At 49.4% G+C, this 18,490-nt stretch overlaps 1 protein-coding gene across 2 annotated transcripts in view; it reads left to right on the top strand.

Moving 5' to 3' along the window:
- Window positions 1-276: 276 nt before the first annotated feature.
- CLCN1 (chloride voltage-gated channel 1) overlaps window positions 277-18,490 on the top strand; it is a 29,580-nt gene continuing 11,366 nt past the window's right edge. The window contains exons 1-12 of one of the 2 annotated variants that reach the window (XM_032867034.1): window positions 277-529; window positions 3,217-3,337; window positions 3,745-3,876; window positions 4,317-4,445; window positions 4,673-4,806; window positions 5,877-5,954; window positions 6,970-7,048; window positions 12,391-12,516; window positions 12,775-12,859; window positions 13,075-13,176; window positions 13,470-13,554; window positions 13,799-13,948. In XM_032867034.1, coding sequence (XP_032722925.1) covers window positions 350-529; window positions 3,217-3,337; window positions 3,745-3,876; window positions 4,317-4,445; window positions 4,673-4,806; window positions 5,877-5,954; window positions 6,970-7,048; window positions 12,391-12,516; window positions 12,775-12,859; window positions 13,075-13,176; window positions 13,470-13,554; window positions 13,799-13,948 — 1,401 coding nt within the window. In that variant the 5' untranslated portion in view covers window positions 277-349. Of the gene's footprint in view, window positions 530-3,216; window positions 3,338-3,744; window positions 3,877-4,316; window positions 4,446-4,672; window positions 4,807-5,876; window positions 5,955-6,308; window positions 6,388-6,969; window positions 7,049-12,390; window positions 12,517-12,774; window positions 12,860-13,074; window positions 13,177-13,469; window positions 13,555-13,798; window positions 13,949-18,490 lie in introns of both variants that reach the window. The other variant, XM_032867035.1, reaches the window with a different exon arrangement.

Below are 18,490 nucleotides of genomic sequence, written 5' to 3'. Positions count from 1 at the left end.
CTGGTCTGAGCAATATTTATAGAGGGCCCAGTGCCTTGGGGCTGGAAGCCTCCTTGTGGCTATGGAGGGGGACAGTGCCGCTGGCCCTGCTGAGGGAATTCCCTGTGGGGCTGTCCCTCAGGTTCTCCTCCCAGCCCCTCCCCCATACTGCTCTCACACCTGCTTCGACCCCAAGCAGATCAGATGTGGCAGTGGGGGGGGGGTCATGTGACAGAGAGATGGCTATAAATAGCTGGGGGTGGGCATGCTGCCCCAGACGCCTTGGGGACAGGCAAGAGGACAGGCTTAAGGAGCTGTATTGGGAGGAGGACGGGGGCGAGCAGGCCAAGGCCTGGCCCAGGGAGGGAACATGGAGCCAGCTGGGTCCCTGCGGCGTGGGGGCGAACAAAGCTGGTGGGGTAGTGCTCCCCAGTACCAGTATGTGCCCTTCGAACACTGCACCAGCTACGGACTGCCCTCTGAGAGCGGGGCCCTTCAGCACAGGCTCCGGAGGGATGCAGGCCCCCGTGCCAACACCCGCCCCACACAGGTAAAGTCCTAAGGGGAAAGGGTGGTGGAATCAAGGAGATAGTTGTGTGATGGATTGGGGGAAATTAGGAATTAGGTGAGAAGAGGCAAAAGTGTTAATCTTTTAACTTAAAAAAGTACATGGTAATGTGTTCAAAATACGAAAATCCTTCAAAGGGCCGAGCTCAGCCAAGCATGCATTTAGAGACCCATGCGGTTTTATATAACCCTGACTAACGGAACACCCGAATCCTGGGGGGACCGGCACAGCGACACATGCTGGACTAGCTCGTGCTTACATAACCTGCATGGAGTGATAGGCATGGGAACCCACACCCCTGTGTGTGCAAGCTGTGTCTTACACCCTCACCCCAATGCAGACACCGTCAGAGCTCTCCCTCCTGACCCTCAGCAGAACACGCACAAACACTTCTGAGAAGGCAGAAGGAAGGTGCTAAGATAAGTAGAGGAAACTAACTGGATTGCTTGTGAGTGATCAAAGATACACCGGGGTCAACAGGAGCAGAAGAAATGCAATCAAACTTTTAGGTGGGAAGGGTTGATCAGATAAGAACCTATTAAGTGGTAGGGGCCTGGGAAGGTCGAGGTGCATGTTCCTGGGGAGAGGGGATTGGGAGTGTCCAGGGATATCCAGGAATAACCTCCCTGCCCAGGAGTGGGGAGTGGTGCATCGCAGACATCTAGAAAGGGGAAATGGGAGGGCACGACCACAGGAAAGCTTCTGAGGTTGCCATGGATTGACAGGGAAGTGAGTGAGGGTCAGTGAGGAAAGGCGATTGTAGAGTATCACAGGATGGATCCTGTCAGGACCAGGAAGCCAGACTTTAAAAGTGTTTTAGCTGAAGATAGGTCTAGGAGTGATTAGGGGGATCTAGACAGGGTGGGGACCTGAGGGGGACTTCACGGGTGATGCCAGCATTGGGGGCCACGAGTCTGTAAGATTCACGCTGCAGTCTTAGTCCCCAACATGAGGCAACCCTGGGGAAAAGGGGCGGCGGGGGGGGGGGGGGGGGGGGGGGAGGGGGGGGGGGGGGGGGCACAAAGTCAGAGGAGGCTGGAATGGTGAGTGGAAGGGAGGGCGTTTCCTAGGGAAGCTGGAGCCTGCTCTGGCCTTGGAACACAGGATGGGATTGGACAGAAAGACCCCTGCTCATGGCCTTGGGCTCTTCTCACCGTGTTCACCAAGCTACCTGGGTGGGGAGAGTGAAAAGTAAAAGGCACTTTCTGCTGACAGGAGACCAGGCAGACTAGCATGGAGCTTCATGCGGGAAAGGAATGGTAAATTAATTTGGGAAGTAGAGTTGGCTTGAAAGCAAAGACAAGGGGTTTGGACTTAAGTCTTAAGTCTTAATTTTCATTATGGAAAATGTCAAACTTAAAAATAGACTCATATGATGAATCCCCAAGCACCCCTTACCCAGCTTCAACAATTAGCAATATTTTGTCGACATTGTTTCAGCTGTCCTTCCCATGCCCAGCCTCCCTGCTCCACACACTGGTGTTTCTGTCCATGAATCCCAGACGCAGCATCCCCTTCAGATTTGGGTCGTCCTTTCCCTCCCCAGACCTGCTTTGATGCTGTGCTCAGCCCTGAACCAGCTGGCTCTGATTTGGCTCCTTTAGGTGTTTCCCAGCCAGGGTTTGGTTTGGAGGACCCCCTCCCTCACCTCCACCAGCCTAGGACCAGAGGCAGCCGAGACAGCAAGTGGAGAGGGACATGCCCTAAACTGCACGGGTAGTGTCTGCCCTCTGAGGCCAGGTGGGACAGGGAGGGACACACTGTCTCCCTCAGTCACTAACCTCATCCCAGAAGATGAAACAGCCATGAGCCAGGCCGTTAGTGTGCGCCTGTCCAGAACTGGGGCGTAAACGCTGCCACTCATATTGTGAAATCAGATCTCTCTTACCCAGGCTCTCCCAGAACCAGCAACACGGCCTGGCCTGACCCTGGCCTCGGAGGACAGACCTAGTACAGTTGGGGAAGGACAGACTAAAAGCAGTGAGAGCCCTTGCTCCCCGTGCCCCAAACACACATGCTCTGCACAGCAATGAGAGCAGAGGGCTACCAGATCAGAGGGGTACCACTCTGCCCTCCCCACACTTAGTGAGCATCTAGTTATCCTGGTCTAGGGAGTCCCTTACCAGGACTGGCTCCTGTTTGTGCACATGAGCACAGGGAGGCAAGGTGGATGGGCTTTCTCTGAGCTTGGCAGAGCATCTGAGGGGCCTCAAGAAAGGCCAGACACACCAAGATGGAAAAACCAAGAGTCACCTTCTTGTCTGTCCTCATGGGTCCATGTGAGGATTCCTAGGAAGGAAGGGGGTGGCTAGGATGGTAGAGAGACAGAGGCTGAAACACCGTAAGCTGGAACAAAACACCTAATTGACACGGATGTCCAGTCTTAGCAGAGTTCCTGTGCCTCTACTGCAGAGTAGGAATTGGCCTCCTTGAAGGCCTCCCTTGACCAAGATGGGCGCAGACAGAGAGAGGATGGGGATGGACAGGTAGGTAAGGAGTAGAAGCATGCAGAGAGCTCAGGGCGGGTTCGGCCACAAAAGGGTCCTATGCTAGGCCCTCAACACCCAGGAGTTTAAAAAGCTGTTTTCCCTGCAGGTCACTGCGCTTCCCTCTTATCTATTTCTTCTACCTCCAGCAAAACAGACATTTCCCATTCTCTCTGTGTCCAGATTTATGGTCATTACAAACAGCAATTCTCAGACAAGGAGCAGGACACAGGGATGCCCAAGAAGACGGGCTCCAGTGAGAGCGTGGACAGCAAGGATGAGGATCACTATTCTAAATGTCAAGGTGATGGGGCCTGTGGGCTAAAGGCATCTGGAGTGGAAGGAAGTACAGGGTCTAGGAGAATAACTGTGAAGTACCCACTCTCCACCCTCCCCATATCCACACTGGAGTCCTCCTAGCAACAAGGAAAGGCATCCCTCCCTGTCTCCTCTCACTTTGCCTTATTCCCTACTCTCCCACTTGCCCCCCAGGAAACAAGAGTTTCAGAAGGCATTCAGGTATCCCAAGGGGAATTGGACTGGGGTGCCTTTGGAAGGGACAGGGGCACAGCTGGCAGAGAGGTGAATAGAAGCTTGGTGAATGAACCATACAGCAAGACCCTGGGGGCCCCGCTCTTCCAGTCCAGTCCTCAGTCAGAGCCCACAGTGGTGACTGGATAGCTGCTCTCCTTTGCCCTTCCCTCTTCTCAGGCTGTGTCCACCGCCTGGGACATGTGATGAGAAGAAAATTAGGAGAAGACTGGATCTTTCTGGTGCTCCTGGGACTGCTTATGGCTCTGGTTAGCTGGAGCATGGACTATGTCAGTGCCAAAACCCTTCAGGGTAGGTTTACCGGGGCCCTTCAGCCTCTCCCTCACGATGGGTGTTTCTTGAGTTCCTACCTAGGACAAGTTGGGTGTTCGGGGAGGCAGGTGTTGCCCAGAGGAGATCTGGCCCAGGATAAGACCAGATCTGGACCCAGATCCATTTCTCCTGCCCCTTCACCTGCTACCAGCCAAGCTGACGATGCCCCTCTAATTAGGTGACCAACTCCTCCCCATTTTCCCAGGACTTTTTTGGTTTGAGCACTGACTACCCCGAGTCCCAGGCACCCCTCAGTTCTGGGCCAGCCGGCACAGTTGCTAACAGTGTGCCTGCTCGAGTGGGGTCGGCAGCATCGCCGGGGCATGAGGACGTTCACGGCACACCAGTGCGCTGCGGCCGTGGGGGAGCGGCGACATCCCCGCCACCCTGGGACTGAACCCAGGCTCGTGTCTCTGCAGCCTACAAGTGGAGCTATTACCAGATGCAGCCCAACCTGCCTCTGCAGTACCTGGTCTGGGTCACCTTCCCACTAACTCTCATCCTCTTCAGTGCCCTCTTCTGCCACCTCATCTCTCCCCAGGCTGTTGGTGAGAACTGACCCCATCCTCCCCGTGTCATGTCGTCAGCACAATCTCATTGGCCTCCAGACCTTTCCAGTCCCCTTTCTCCTCCTCCCAGCCCTCCTGACAACCCTTTCCCCTGCTCTGCCATCGTCCCCCCACCCACCCCCATCGCCAGGTCCACTGTCTGGACATTCCTCTCCCTTTGAACCTCTTGTTGGAAGCTGCGCATAATCATTCTTTGACCCTTCTAGGCTCTGGAATCCCTGAAATGAAGACAATACTCCGTGGGGTGATCCTGAAGGAATATCTCACCCTCAAGGCCTTTGTGGCCAAGGTTGTGGCCTTGACTGCGGGGCTGGGCAGTGGCATTCCTGTGGGGAAGGAGGTAGGTCCACTGGTACTCCAGCAGAGGGCAGCACTGAGCCCAGAGGGAGCCCCGGGCCCAGGAACAGGCAGCGCCAAGGGGCACTGGGGAAGGAAATCAATACTCAGGAAGTTCCTAGTCCTGACGCAGAATGACAGACCTGTCTGAGCTGGTAGTGACTTAGAGCAGAGCCTCCAGCCTGGGCACTGTGGACATTTGGGGCTGGATAATTCTGGGTTCTGAGGGGCTCCCCTGTGCATTGTAGGAGGTTAGCAGTACCCCTGACCTCTACTCCCTAGATGCCAGGAGTACCCCCCAGTTTTGACAATCAGAATATCTCCAGACACTGGCAAATGTCCCCGGGGTTGGGGGGAATAGAGAGTCTCCCCCAGTTGAGCACCAATTTCCTTGTTTTAATATGTGGAAGCTGAGACCCAGAAAAAGGCTGTGCTTTTTCCAAGGTTTCGCTGCTGTGCATTCTTGCCCTGCTACAATCGGGGATCCACATGGCAGCCAGAGTCGTCTTTCCAAAAAGCAGTCAGTACTGGTTGACGTGTGCTTCGGAACTTCTAATGGCTTCCCAGTCTTCTCACAATAAAACCTCAACTTCTTACTGGGGCCTAGGAGACCTATGGGGATCTGGCTTCTCTCTGGTCACTGGGCCTCTCAAGCTGCCCTTCATTCACTGTGTTTGGGTGACAAGCTCTTCCCGTCCCTCAACCACACAAGCTGTTCCTGTACCAGGGCTCCTGCCCCTGCTGTTCTCTGTTCTTCCTGACATGCATGTGGCTCCCAACTTCATCTCAGTGGAGATACTGCTCAGTTGTGATGGCTGAGTGCCTTCTCTAGTCCCCCACTGTACCCTCGTCTGTCCTGCCTCCTCCTCCCCTCACCCTCCCTCATCTTCTGTCCCCAGAGCTTCCCTGAGATGCTGGCCCACCCCACCCCTTGCTCTCTGGATTGTAGATCCCGAGGGCACACCCTCTGTCTTGCTCACTACTGTATTTTGGGCACCTTGCTCAGTGCCTGGAGCCACAAATCTCCCATCTGGACCCCCAGCTCCTGACCTGTCCACTCCTTCTCTCTCTCAGGGCCCTTTTGTCCACATCGCCAGCATCTGTGCTGCTGTCCTCAGCAGGTTTATGTCGATGTTCTGTGGAGTCTATGAGGTAAGGTTGAGAAAGTAAAATGAGGGAGGGGCTGTGTGTGTTCGGGGCCTCGGGAGGGCTGTCTGTGCTGGGCTGGCCGCGATGCTGACGTGGGGCACTGCGCTAACCCACGCTCCCTTATCCTCTTCACACATACCCCCACCCGCCTACCCCAGCCACATATTGCCATCTCCAAGACACCCCTCCCTTTTTGATCCACACCCCTGCTCTAGACCTGCACCCTGGCCAGTTCCTCTGCTGCCCTCCTGTCTAGCCCTGTCCCTTGGTCTCCCTAGCCCCCACCCCATCCCTCATGAACACTGCTGCCAGCCCCAGCCCTCTACTCTCCTCGTCCTGCGTGCTTCTCTGTTGCAGACCGTGTCTGGGCAGCTTGATCTCCTGGTGTCGGCCTGTGCGGTGGGCGTGGGATGCTGCTTTGCAGCCCCTATTGGAGGCAAGTCCCACTTCCTCCCTACCCTGTTCCCCGAGCACGACTTGGAAGGGGGTTGGAGTGGCTGCCTAACCTTTGGGGTGGAGAGGGTGCTCGCCAACAGGACTAGTGCGTGGGCATTCAAAGAGTGACCCAGATCGCAGCCCCTGGCTTGCAGGCACCCATACTTCTCTACCAGAGGGCTGTGTGTTCCTTTGTGGCTGGCGGCTGGTTTACGCAGGCTTTACTGGTACTGTTTGTCTGGAGTCCTTTCTGTTTCTCTTGCTACTGACACTTCTTGCCCTGGGCCATCCCCATCTCCAGCCCCTCTCTGATGATCCCTTATTGGCTGACGTGCCTTCCACATATTTATCTTTTATTTCATTTTCTGTGTTTGGACTTGCGCTATGAGGTCACTTCCTGTTTGCCAAACTAACTGAGTTTCACTTGGCCTGGGAATCACTGGGGAGGAGGGGGCCACTCTGATTCCCTGTGACTTAAGCCTCCCCTTCTGCCTTATTCTCCACCCTTGCTTGTTCTCCATTCCTCTCTGGCCCCCTTCCCTGCCCCTCCCATCTGTCTGTCTGTCTGTCTCTCCCCCAGTAGCAGCCATACTATTACACTGACATGCTGACCGTGGGCTGCGCGGTAGGAGTCGGCTGTTGCTTTGGGACGCCACTTGGAGGCAAGTGATTCACCCCCTCCTGTACCAGTCCACTGCCTAGGCTGGCTCTCCAGCCAGGTTTTGTCAGCATCCCCAAGTGCAATATTGCCACTTAAAATGGAAGTATGGCAAGAATAGCGAACTTTTACTGAGCATTTACTATGAGCTAGTGACATTCTAAGTGTCTCTCCACATTCACTCCTGCGAAAAGCCATATGAGAGCCACAGTGCAGAGGAGAGGAAGGAGAAAACTGATTACAGAGAGGGTAAGGGACTTGAGTGAGTGGGAGAGCCAGGAATGAAAACCTGAGCAGCCTCCCGGTTTCTGTCCTTGTCTTAAATAAAGCCTGTCGATATTGTTGGACATGTTTGCCCTCCACTTACGACTACGTCTTTTACCAGGGGACTCTCCGTGGTTTGTTCTCCAAGGAAAAACTTCCATTTGTGCGTGTTATTAGGACACGGGTGTGTAGGTGGGCCTTACTTAGACTCACGGTCAGCTTTCACGAGGGCTACAGATGGGAGTTAAACCCCGTAGCTCCCTGATAGCAGCTTAAACCTGATGTTAGCTCTTTCTGCATGTAGAAGGCAAAGGGTGGCTTTTCGGACTGTCACCTGTGTCCTGGAACACGAACAAATGGGTCCGGACAGGGAGAGCAGCTGTACCTGTTTGTTTACGACTCAGGGCGAGTTGTAATGGGATGAACGCAGGTGGGATTACATGGATCCTTCATTGGATTCATTGGATTCCAGCTGACAGCTGGGGAGCCAAATTCCTGGAAAAGCCTGTGCCTCTTCCACACACCTGCTGTGAGAGGTACCTTTTCGATTATGAAAATGTCGTCAGTGCCTTCGTAGAGGAGTGTCCAGGTAGCTAACAGGACCTGGCTCAGGAATGACATAGGGATAAGCGTTCAGAGTGAATGGAAGTACGTCCTGCTCGCTTATCCTGACGCTGCACCAGCCCGCACAGCTCAAGGAGGTCACATCAGCTAGCATCCCTCTGCACTCTGGCTCTTGTCATTGAAGTCACTAGTCCCATGAGTGAGGGGTGTGTCTGAATTTCCGTACAGGTTAGACATCACACACTTACATTTATTCCCACTTTCACCTTTACTTACTCTTTTCGCCTTACAAATCCAGAAGATCTAAAAACATTTTTAGACAGGTAGACTTTTTAAATTTTGGTTGTAATCAGCCAGATTCTTTTAAAATGAAGAGAATCTGGGTTTGGGGTTTTTTGTTTTGTTTTGTTTTGTTTGCATAAAACTAGAATTTCTAGGATGAACGAGGAAGGTTCCCTTGGTTCAGTGGAGACTATAGGAAAGATAAGAGCGTTACAGGTAAAACATGCCTCTTGATGTGAGAAAAGGTTCCGGACTGAAAAATTGAGGTGCCATTTTCAGGATGTTTATATTGAATACAAGTAACAAATGTCCTGGCAGGTAGTTTTATTTGATTGTTTTCCTTTTTTTTAACGATCATAGAATAATCCTGAAAGAAAAACAATTAGTAATAAGGTAATTTATTCGCTACGTAGCCAACTCTTAATTCCTTACACCACTGCAAAAAGAATGCTTCCACATTCTGCTAAAACGGCAAACATCCTTTTTCTTCCATCATCTGTCCTCTGGGTACTGTGCTCCCAGGCACTCACAGCTGAGAGGGTGGCCGGGCAGACAGACCGGTCCTCCAGCCCACTCAAAGAGTTGTCTCCAGGGCCTCTTGGGCAAAGTACAAAGAAGGCTGTGAGGACAGGGTGCTCTGGACAGAAGAAAAGGCATCGCATAGTCACGATCTGGGGGCTCTAATCACAGGAGATGAAAGAATCGCTAGAGGATGCAGGGGAACTTATGGACTGCATCGTGAGGGTCCTCAGCAGCCACACACGAGAACATAGATTCTGTTCTCCAGGCTAGACTTTGTCCAAATGTGTTTTACAGAACATAGTTCTCCACGGTGTTAATAGATGTAACATGTGAAAGGGCCCCAAGGTCAAATAAGTTGGAAGGTGCTATGTTAAACAGACCGTTTTTTTAAACTGGAGAAGTGACCAGAATGTTGGCTATGCCGGGAGGCATTGTGAATATGCAAACTGTGGCTCAAACACAGCCTTTCCCACAGAAGCCCTTTAGCGAGGAACTTCTCATGAGGCTCCTAGTATCTCACAGATGGACTTTGGGAGATTCCGTCATGGGCGAAGGGGAGCCACAGAAGAATTCTGAACAAGGAAGTGACATGTCCAACTGCGTTCGTCCGATCGCTTTGGCAGAAGTGTGCGCAGTAGAACTGGCCTGTGGATTAACAGGATTCATCTGAGATTAACAAGAAGACCATTGTAGCCCTAACACTAGATGATGAGAGAGTGAACTGGATGGGGGCAGAGGAGAGAGAGAGAGAGAAGGGGATGATACATACGAGTGATAGGAGGTCAAATTGATGGGACCGGGAGGTTGATTTTGTGCAAGGTTATAAAGGATGAGAGAGGAAGAGGAATTTGGGCCAGTTCCCAAAGTTCATTTCGAAGAAAACTGGATGGCCAGTGGTGCTCGTAAGCCAAACGAGGAATATAGGAAGTGAAACAGGTCTGGAGGAGTTGATCAATTTTACTTTATGTTTTTAAAAAAGAGAGATTTGTTTATTTATTTTGACGAAGGAGAGAGAGGGGAGGGCTGGAGGGGCAGAGGGAGAGAACCTTCAGGCAGACTCCCTGCTGAGCCCAGCGCTCCACCCCTCCACCCACAAGATCATGACCCGACCCGAAACCAAGAGTCCAGAGTCAGACGCTTTACCCACTGAGCCTCCCAGCTGCCCCCGGTTTTACTGTAGATAGGTTGAGTTTGAAGTTCCTGTGGCAGAGCCAAGTGATACCAAATAGGCAGCCAGACGCGTGAGTTTGAGGTTCAGGAACCGAGCTGGAAACATCACTCGGCGACCCAGTAGCGTGGAGGCGGCAGCTGAAGCCGTGGGCATAAATGGAGCTAAGAGAGTGCGCCTGTGAGTAGCAAGGACAGGACACCAAGGCAAGGAAGGCCCTAGCCTGGGCGGAGGCAAAGGAGCCAGAGCAGGGGCACAGAGAACACCCAGGGTGCCAGGAGAGAGCCAACTCCAGAACCTTAGAGACTAGAGAGTTTGCAAAAGCTGTTTGTGTTTGTAAGGCTTTGTTTGCTTTTAGAAGCACATTTTCTGTTTGGCTCCGACGAATATTAAAATCAGTTCTCATTCCTGAGGATACAGTGACAGACTGCTAGGGAAAGCATCCCAGAACCACCTCGTAGGAAAGAAAATCTAGCCTGGGGTTTCAAAAAGAAAAAAAAAATGGTTGTAAAATATGCATAAGTTGGATAGCTTACACCCCAGCAAATCAAAGCTGGTTTGGTTTTATTACTACTCAAGAGAAGGAGAGAGTTGCCCCACCTTCTTCCCCACTGTGTCAAATCATCCTTTTAGCCCGAGGACACAGATGCCTCACCTGATGTGATTTGAGGAGCAGGGGCAGAAGGGGTGGCTGGCAGCTCTCTCTGCCCCCAATTCCACCGTCCCTCTCTCCGTTTTCTGAAATTTCACCCGTTTTGTTCTCTTTTGTTCTCTTTCCTTCCCATCCTCTCCTCACTGTTCATACACAGAATAGGCACTAAGGCTTGATAATGTACCAGGCATGGGATTAGGTGGGGTGCTCCAAGGAATTTTTGATCCTAGAGAGAACTCTGAGATGGAAACAAATCACTCTGTCTGCAAGTGGCAAGTGCCCCAAAAGTCCCAAACTCTGAGACAGGAAGGTGATGAGAGGGGCCTTTTCTACTTGATGAGGGGTGCTGGGAATGCTTTCTGGGAGAGGGTGGCGTTTGAGCTCACCACTAGGGCCCTTCAGCCAAGTGCTGCAGCTACTAGACGAGCGGGTAATGGTTGGGCCCCCACCCCCCCCACCCCCATGCTGCAAGTAACTTCCTGTGACTGTGAAATAGAGGGGGGACTCTTGAGGAATTTGAGAAATGTAACTTCGAGTACAGAACAGGGAGAAAAATGGCTGGGGTGTGAGATGCTCCCTGAAGGGGAAGAGGGGAGCCGGTGGGGGTCTCAGGCAGGCCAGCAACTGTCCACCATGGGGAGAAAGGAGGAGACAAACCTCATCTGGCTCATGGCCTCTCATGGGGCCAAGTTCTTCTCCATTTATCTGATGATATGCCTCAGTTCCCTGGTTTCTCCTCCTCATTTCTGATAAAGATTTGTCATCAATTTTTACTTTGCATCTAATCGAAGTCCACTCCCTTATTCTTAATATGTTCAAAGGTTACTTTTTTTGCCGTCTCTTGAATTTTGTTTTTATGCCCTCCTTAGCGTTCCTTACTTTGTCCCTCCCCATGCCTACTGTTGGTCTGTGTATCTACCAACTCATTTTCCAGTCCACCATCTGCTCTTGGAAACAGTAGTGCTTAGGACTTTCGATTAGCTTTCCTCCTGTCTCACTCACCTTTTTCTTAAGCAAAATTGTTAACTTCTAGCCTCTTGGTTTTTCTCCTTGTTTGGTTCTTTTAACTCAGGTTTTTAATGTTTTCTTTTGTTTTTTTTAAACTCTGGGTGAATCTTCTACTTTCTTTTCTTGGAACATTGAGTATTGTCAGCTCTCATGAAGTTTTGTTGTTATTGTTTTTAAGATTATATTTATTTATTGGACAGACAGAGATCACAAGTAGGCAGAGAGGCAGGCAGAGAGAGGGGGGGAAGCAGGCTCCCCGCTGAGCAGAGAGCCTGATGCAGGGCTCGATCCCAGGACCCTGAGATCATGACCTGAGCCGAAGGCAGAGGCTTTAACCCACTGAGCCACCCAGGCGCCCCTCTCATGAAGTCTTTTTGTGTTCGTTTTGGTTATTTTTTCTTTATAAACTTGCCCTATGGTATATGGCGCATGGGAGGAATGTGAAGGAGAGTCCCTATAAATCCCGAGCTCTGCTTGGCAACGCTGCTGAGCACCTGCTCTGGAAAGGTTCTCTCTCCTAACTTCTCTGCAGAAACTTGCATAACTGTGGACATGTGACAATTGTGAATCCCACCCAACCCTACTTTCTAAGGGAGAGAGAGGGAGGACCACCTGATCTTCCTGGTTTGTGGGTTGAGGACCACCCCTCTTCCCACCCCACCTCTCCTCCCCCCCTCCTCCCTGTATCTTTGTTGGACCACATCCCCGGCCTGCAAACCACTGCCAGCAGGAGCCAGTGTATGGTTTAGAGCACGAGGTTCCAGGAGACCATCACTTCCCACTACTGCTTCCTTCATGATTCGGGTTTCAGCAAAAACACCTCAGGCCCGCAGGTGGGAGAGCTTCTCGCTTTCCTCTGCACCTGACTACCTCCACGCCCCTGCAGGAGTGCTGTTCAGCATTGAGGTCACCTCTACCTACTTTGCCGTGCGGAACTACTGGCGAGGATTCTTTGCGGCCACGTTCAGCGCCTTTGTTTTCCGCGTACTGGCCGTGTGGAACAAGGATGCAGGTAACAGGGCAGCCTGAGGTGGAGGCTGGAACTGGGGTGGGGAACAAATCTCCTTGGAGCCGTTTAGAAAAGGAATGGATGCCATTATTTGGAAAGAGGGCCCAAGGCCCAAGGATATAGGGCAAAGATCTAGGTCATAGCCTGGAAGGAAGGAAAGAGCTGACCCTCAGCTGATGACTCCAGCCTCCCCTACCCCCACCCCCAGCACCGGGTTTCTGTGGTGCTCCCACCATGATGCCTGGCCTTTCCATCCCACAGTCACCATCACTGCTCTCTTCAGAACCAATTTCCGAATGGATTTCCCCTTTGATCTGCAGGAGCTCCCAGCCTTCGCCATCATCGGGTCAGTGGGGTTGGCTGCTTGGGAGTGGTGAACAGGGCGTGGGGTGCGGCGTCAGCCGGAAGGGGCCCCGGCTGGAAGAAGGTGGGGCAGACCTGGATAAGTGTGAATTGCTGAGGGCAAGAGGGCAGAAAGGGAGGGTGGACACCTGGTATTTGTCTCCCGCTGAGGGCAGGTCTGCGAAGAGGGTTCAATTGCTGTATAACTTACGCCCTCAGGATTTGCTGTGGCTTCCTGGGAGCTGTATTTGTGTACCTGCATCGCCAAGTCATGCTTGGTGTCCGAAAGAACAAGGCCCTCAGCCAGTTTCTGGCGAAGCAGTGAGTCACTGCCCTTCTGTGTCCTACCCTTTTCCATTCTGCTTTCTCCATGAGCCCCTCCCTTTTAATCTTTGTCAAAGGCCGTCCTTGCCTGTAGGTTGCTTGCGATGAAATATAGGAACCCAATATACCACACAGGGGAGCAAGGGGTGTGGTCTGCCCCTTAAAAGTTGCTTTTTGGTGACAAGAATGTCATGTGTTTAAAGAGCTGAGGCTGTGTGGGCCCAGCTCGCTGGCTCAGCGTGGCGTCCCCTGGGGCTAACTTGCAGGGTTCCAATCTGTTTCTTTTTCAGCCGCCTGCTGTATCCCGGAATAGTCACCTTCATCATTGCCTCATTCACCTTTCCACCAGGAATGGGTCAATTCATGGCTGGAGAGGTCAGCTCCAAGGAGTCTGGGGGGTGGGAGGCACGTCACTGAGCACATGACCAGACTCAGCCAGGGCAGGGCCACAGCAGACATTCCTCAGGCTTCTGAGCTCTTTTGCTCAAGGGTAGAACCTCTCCCCTGAGAGAAGAGCAGGAGGGCCCCTCGAACAATGAGACTGGGGGAGCAGTTCTGTACAGAGCGCTAGTACCTGACATCCTTGGAGACCTCCCCCTTTTACTTCCTCCTCTCACAGCTGATGCCTCGTGAAGCCATCAGTACCCTGTTTGACAACAACACGTGGGTAAAGCATGTGGGTGACCCTGAAAGCCTGGGCCGGTCGGCCGTGTGGATCCACCCACAGGTCAATGTGGTCATCATCATCTTCCTCTTCTTTATCATGAAGGTACCCCTCCTTGCACTCCTAACCCCTTAAGCTCCTGTCCCTTTTCAACCGGGAACCCACGGTTTGCATAAGAACTTCATTGGGGCTTTGTCCAACCTAATGAGAAATAGCTATGCTCCCATAGCCTAGGTGAGTTGCTCACCTACAGAAGTAAGCCCATATCTGGGTTAATTGCTCCCTTCATGTCAACCTAGCAATGTTGCCGTAATTACCATAAGCCTGCTAAAGGTTCCACTTGCTAAATGATCAAGATGTCACAGCAGCCTAGTAAATGAGGAAGAGACAGGGTTGAGCAATTTAGATAACTGTGTAAACACCCGACATAAATTAACCAAATCCCCCACACATTAGATAATTAGGTACTTCATTCTCCTATATCCAATTATCTATCTTTAGATGATTTGCATATCCATTTGTCCCTACCTAGTGGGTAATCTCTTTTCTAGAATTGCCAAAGAGATTAAATATTTAACTCAATTTTTTAGTGACTATAAATAATTTTTAAGACTTTATTTATTTATTTAGAGAGAGCATGCTCATGAGCTCAGAGAGGAACAGAGGGAGCAGGAGAGAGAGAGAATCCTACCCAGACTCCCTGCTGAGCATGGAGCCCAACATGGGACTCAATCCCACAAACCTAGGATCATGACCTGAGGCAAAAATCAAGAGTCAGACACTTAACTGACGGAGCCATGCAGGCGCCGTATAAGTAATTTTTTTTTTAAGATTTTTTTATTTTTTTTTTTGAGAGAGAGAGAGAGAGAGCACAAGCTAGGGGAGCAGCAGCAGGAGAGGGAGAAGCAGACTCCCTGCTGAGCAGGGAGCCTTATGTGGGGCTTGATCCCAGGACTGTGGATTCATGACCTGAGCTGAAGGCAGATGCTTAACCAGCTAGGCCACCCAGGTGCCCCTCTATAAGTAATTTTTATACATGTTGTTATTTCCCTTTTTGCTGGTGAGGCCATGAGAATTTTGCCACTTGCAAGCTATTTTCTCTTCATTTCAATTAGGAAACCAAAGCTGGCCTCTTCCACATCTTCATAGGCTTATCAGTCACGGCTTTATACAAGCACACTTTTATTTCCACCCCCAGTTGTGACATCTATTATAATTGCTGCTTTCCCCATTTTGTTTTCTTTCTCAGTGATTGCCTTATTACAAATCCTATGTCTTGCCTGAATGATCCAACATTTTCCTCTGTACATTAAGGTTCTCATTCAAAAGTTTGTCCACACTGAACGTTCATGCTTTTGAATATTCACTTATTCGTGACACATTTTTTGAATCTATATTTTCCCAGGATATGAGTCACTAAGTTATATTTACATTATAATAGCTGTCATGGGTTCATTTATTCCATAAATGTTATTACACACCTACCGTGTGCCAAATATATAATATTTGATTGTTGTACTTTGGCAAATCTCATGCTTATGGTTGAAAAAAATGTCTTTGTTTTTGGCTGCTCCTTTAATGTACTTGTCAAGGACCCTGTGATTAAAGACACCAGGTGCTTGACACACCAGGTTCCAACTTTGTGACGTATATTCTCAGGATTTGCTCTGGGTTTCTGGAAACTGCATCTCTGCATGTTCTTTCCCATTCCACTCCGTGTGGGTTCAGTGGGTCGGCAGCTTCAGTATTTTGTACACCCACTTTATTACCTTCAAGAGATTTGATATTTTCATTGTAAGTTCTCAGCCTTGTTAAGGAATTGACTTTAGGACTTTCCATACAGAGTTCCTCTTCTCTAACTTATAAATCCCAGCTTCCTGTAAGTAACCAAATCCAAGCTTTGATAGCCTCTCAGGATTTATTGTTCAAGGATAATGATTGCGTTTTCCTGATGTTCCTCTAGACTGAACTATATGGTAACTTTGGGATTATACATATTTTTAAAATGTCAAGCTCTTGCAAAGTTTTGTAGAAACAAAATACCATATATTTTTCAACATTTCCCCTACACCTCACCTCACCTCCCCAGATTCCCAAGTATGTATCTGGATTTGACTTCACAGATTAAAGTTTATTCTCAGAGGTCTACTTGGATTGTACAGCTGGACTCAGCTGTATGTCGCTATTATTAATTTCTCACTGAATCACATCCTTGATAATGTTTACATCATGCACGTAACAGGGGAAGAAGCTCACATACTTCCTGGGCTATATTTCAAGCCTCACAGTTTGCATCAGGCCTATGCCATTCCATAATATTTAAAAATGTAGGGGCATCTGGGTGGCTCAGTGGGTTAAGACCTCTGCCTTCGGCTCAGGTCATGATCTCAGGGTCCTGGGATTGAGCCCTGCATTGGGCTCTCTGCTCAGTGGGGAGCCTGCTTCCCTGCCTCTCTCTCTGCCTGCTTGTGATCTCTGTCTGTCAAATAAATAAATAAAATATTTTAAAAAAAATGAAAATAAAAATGTAACTAACACCACTCATTGCTATAAATCCATGGTATTGTCCAATTATCACTGCTTCCAGCATTTTCACTTTTCTGTTATTGGACACATATGCATCCATCCCTTTATCTATTCCTAAGTGTAGGTGATAGGCTACATAACCAAATTAGAATATGAAAGTGACTGGAACTATTTTTCCACAGTCTGGTTTGAAATTTAGCCTGTGTGGGCTTCCGGCGGTATTCACACAGGCAGATAAGATTCTCCCCTATTGATGAAGGGAACTTCCATCTTCCCCAGTCTTAAGACATGGAAATACCAGCATGTTGTAAGTTAACAGCTGGGTATCATGGGTATGAATAAAATTACAACTTCTCAGTTTCCCTATTTAATAAGTCTAAAGTCATTACCTAGTATCACTGACCAGCATAGCCTGAGGCTCTGTAGAATTCTCTGTGGCACTCCTTCTGTGAAGGGTCTGACTAAAGTAGAATCTGTCATGGTGGGACTCTAGCTTCCCAGTTCTCTAGCGCTGGGTGTTTAAATTCTTGGGAGTTATTTGTGTTCTACATTATTTACATTGCATCTGGATCTTTCCTTTGGTGTGCTAATAGCTGGCAAAGTTTGCTAACCTTGGGTCATTCTTTGTCCTTAGGAGTTGTTCACTTCAGGGCCCTCTGATCCTCATCTGTTCTTACATATATCTTGGAGGATAATCCAAAATTCATCCTCTGAAATCAGATCTATTAGCCACCTATAATCTGTATTACTGGAGCTTTCAGATTAACCCGAGCCTACAAAATCCCATACGGCTTTCATGTGCTTATTCCAAAGAGATGGTACAAAGTAGTTCAAGGGGTCTCCAGTTGTTACATGTCAAAATCATTTGCAAAGGTTAAGTAAGCTACAAATACCCAGAACTCCGTGTCCACACTGACCGACATGGTGTCTGGTCATCTGCAGGTTCAACAAATTCCCCAACGAGCATTTCTGTTGGGCGTTTCCGCAAATAGTAGCTCTGAGAAGCCTTTTCTGTGTTGCATGAACGCTATTTGACCAAGCTCTCTTCTTTCTTTCCTTCCTTCCTCCTTCCCTCCCCAGTGACCTACCTACATGCTACCCGCATTGATGAGCACCCCACCAGGACTGAGAGCAGGCAGAGAAAACAAGACACAAGGTTGCTTTATACTCAAGGCTTTCTCAGTCTATAATATCTTCATCTGTACCTTTGACTTGGCCATTATCAGCTGTTTTACATGGTCATATTCTGACATGAAGAAGTATACATTTTTGCCTCATCTCAGAGCTTCTGGGATGAAGCCTTCTTAGAGCCTTTGGCATGGCCTCTTGACATCAGCCCTAGATCAAGGGACTCTTTCTATGGTTCAGAATAGTAAGAAATGTATTTCTCATTAGTTTACAATGCACTTGGTACAGATTTTCAATTACAAATATTTCAATCCTGGCAGTTTGTTCTAATTTAGCTGCTACCATCTTTCACCACATGAGTTTGAGATCCTTTTGTAAAATTGGCTTACTTATTTTGGAAGTAATATGTAAAACCTGTTTCTACATTTTCATGGTGTATCTCATATTTTTATTTCTTTTACAGATATTTTAAAGGTTCAACCAATGCTCATTTTTCCATTCTATTTCTCAATTCTTCCACATTTCTTTGCCACAAAATGTATGTATTACTTTTGCTAAAATTGTTCTGGTTTCTTTTGGAATACTACCTGACAAAGTTGGCCTTTGAGATCTTTTCTGTTGCACTGGCTAACTTTCTCAATGTGTCCTTCCAGTATGGCTAGGATAGATTTGATCTTTTGAACCTCTGTTTAATGTGGTTTGATGTTGAAGGAAATGACTCAGGCAGGACAGTCTTCACTCCAGGTTCCCTTGTGCGGTTTGCCATATAAATGGGTTTATAAATAACTATATCATTAAATTAGTCACAGAGGAAGTCACTGAGCCTCTAAGATGTCTGACACTTAGAGCTGAGCTCTTTTTCAGAAACAATCTGACCAGGAAAAGATAACCCTCCAGCTTCAAGAGTTTCAGGCTGTTCTGCTGAGGTGAACTTTTTGGGCTAGGAGGGTATAGTATAGGCTATACTATACCTTCTGGAGCAGTGACAGGAAT

The sequence above is a fragment of the Lontra canadensis genome, unplaced genomic scaffold, assembly GCF_010015895.1.
Source record: "Lontra canadensis isolate GAN:19392208 unplaced genomic scaffold, GSC_riverotter_1.0 scaffold2, whole genome shotgun sequence".
Lineage (NCBI taxonomy): Eukaryota > Metazoa > Chordata > Mammalia > Carnivora > Mustelidae > Lontra > Lontra canadensis.
Note: the sequence above shows the minus strand (reverse complement) of the source record. Positions and strands in the feature narration are given on the sequence as shown.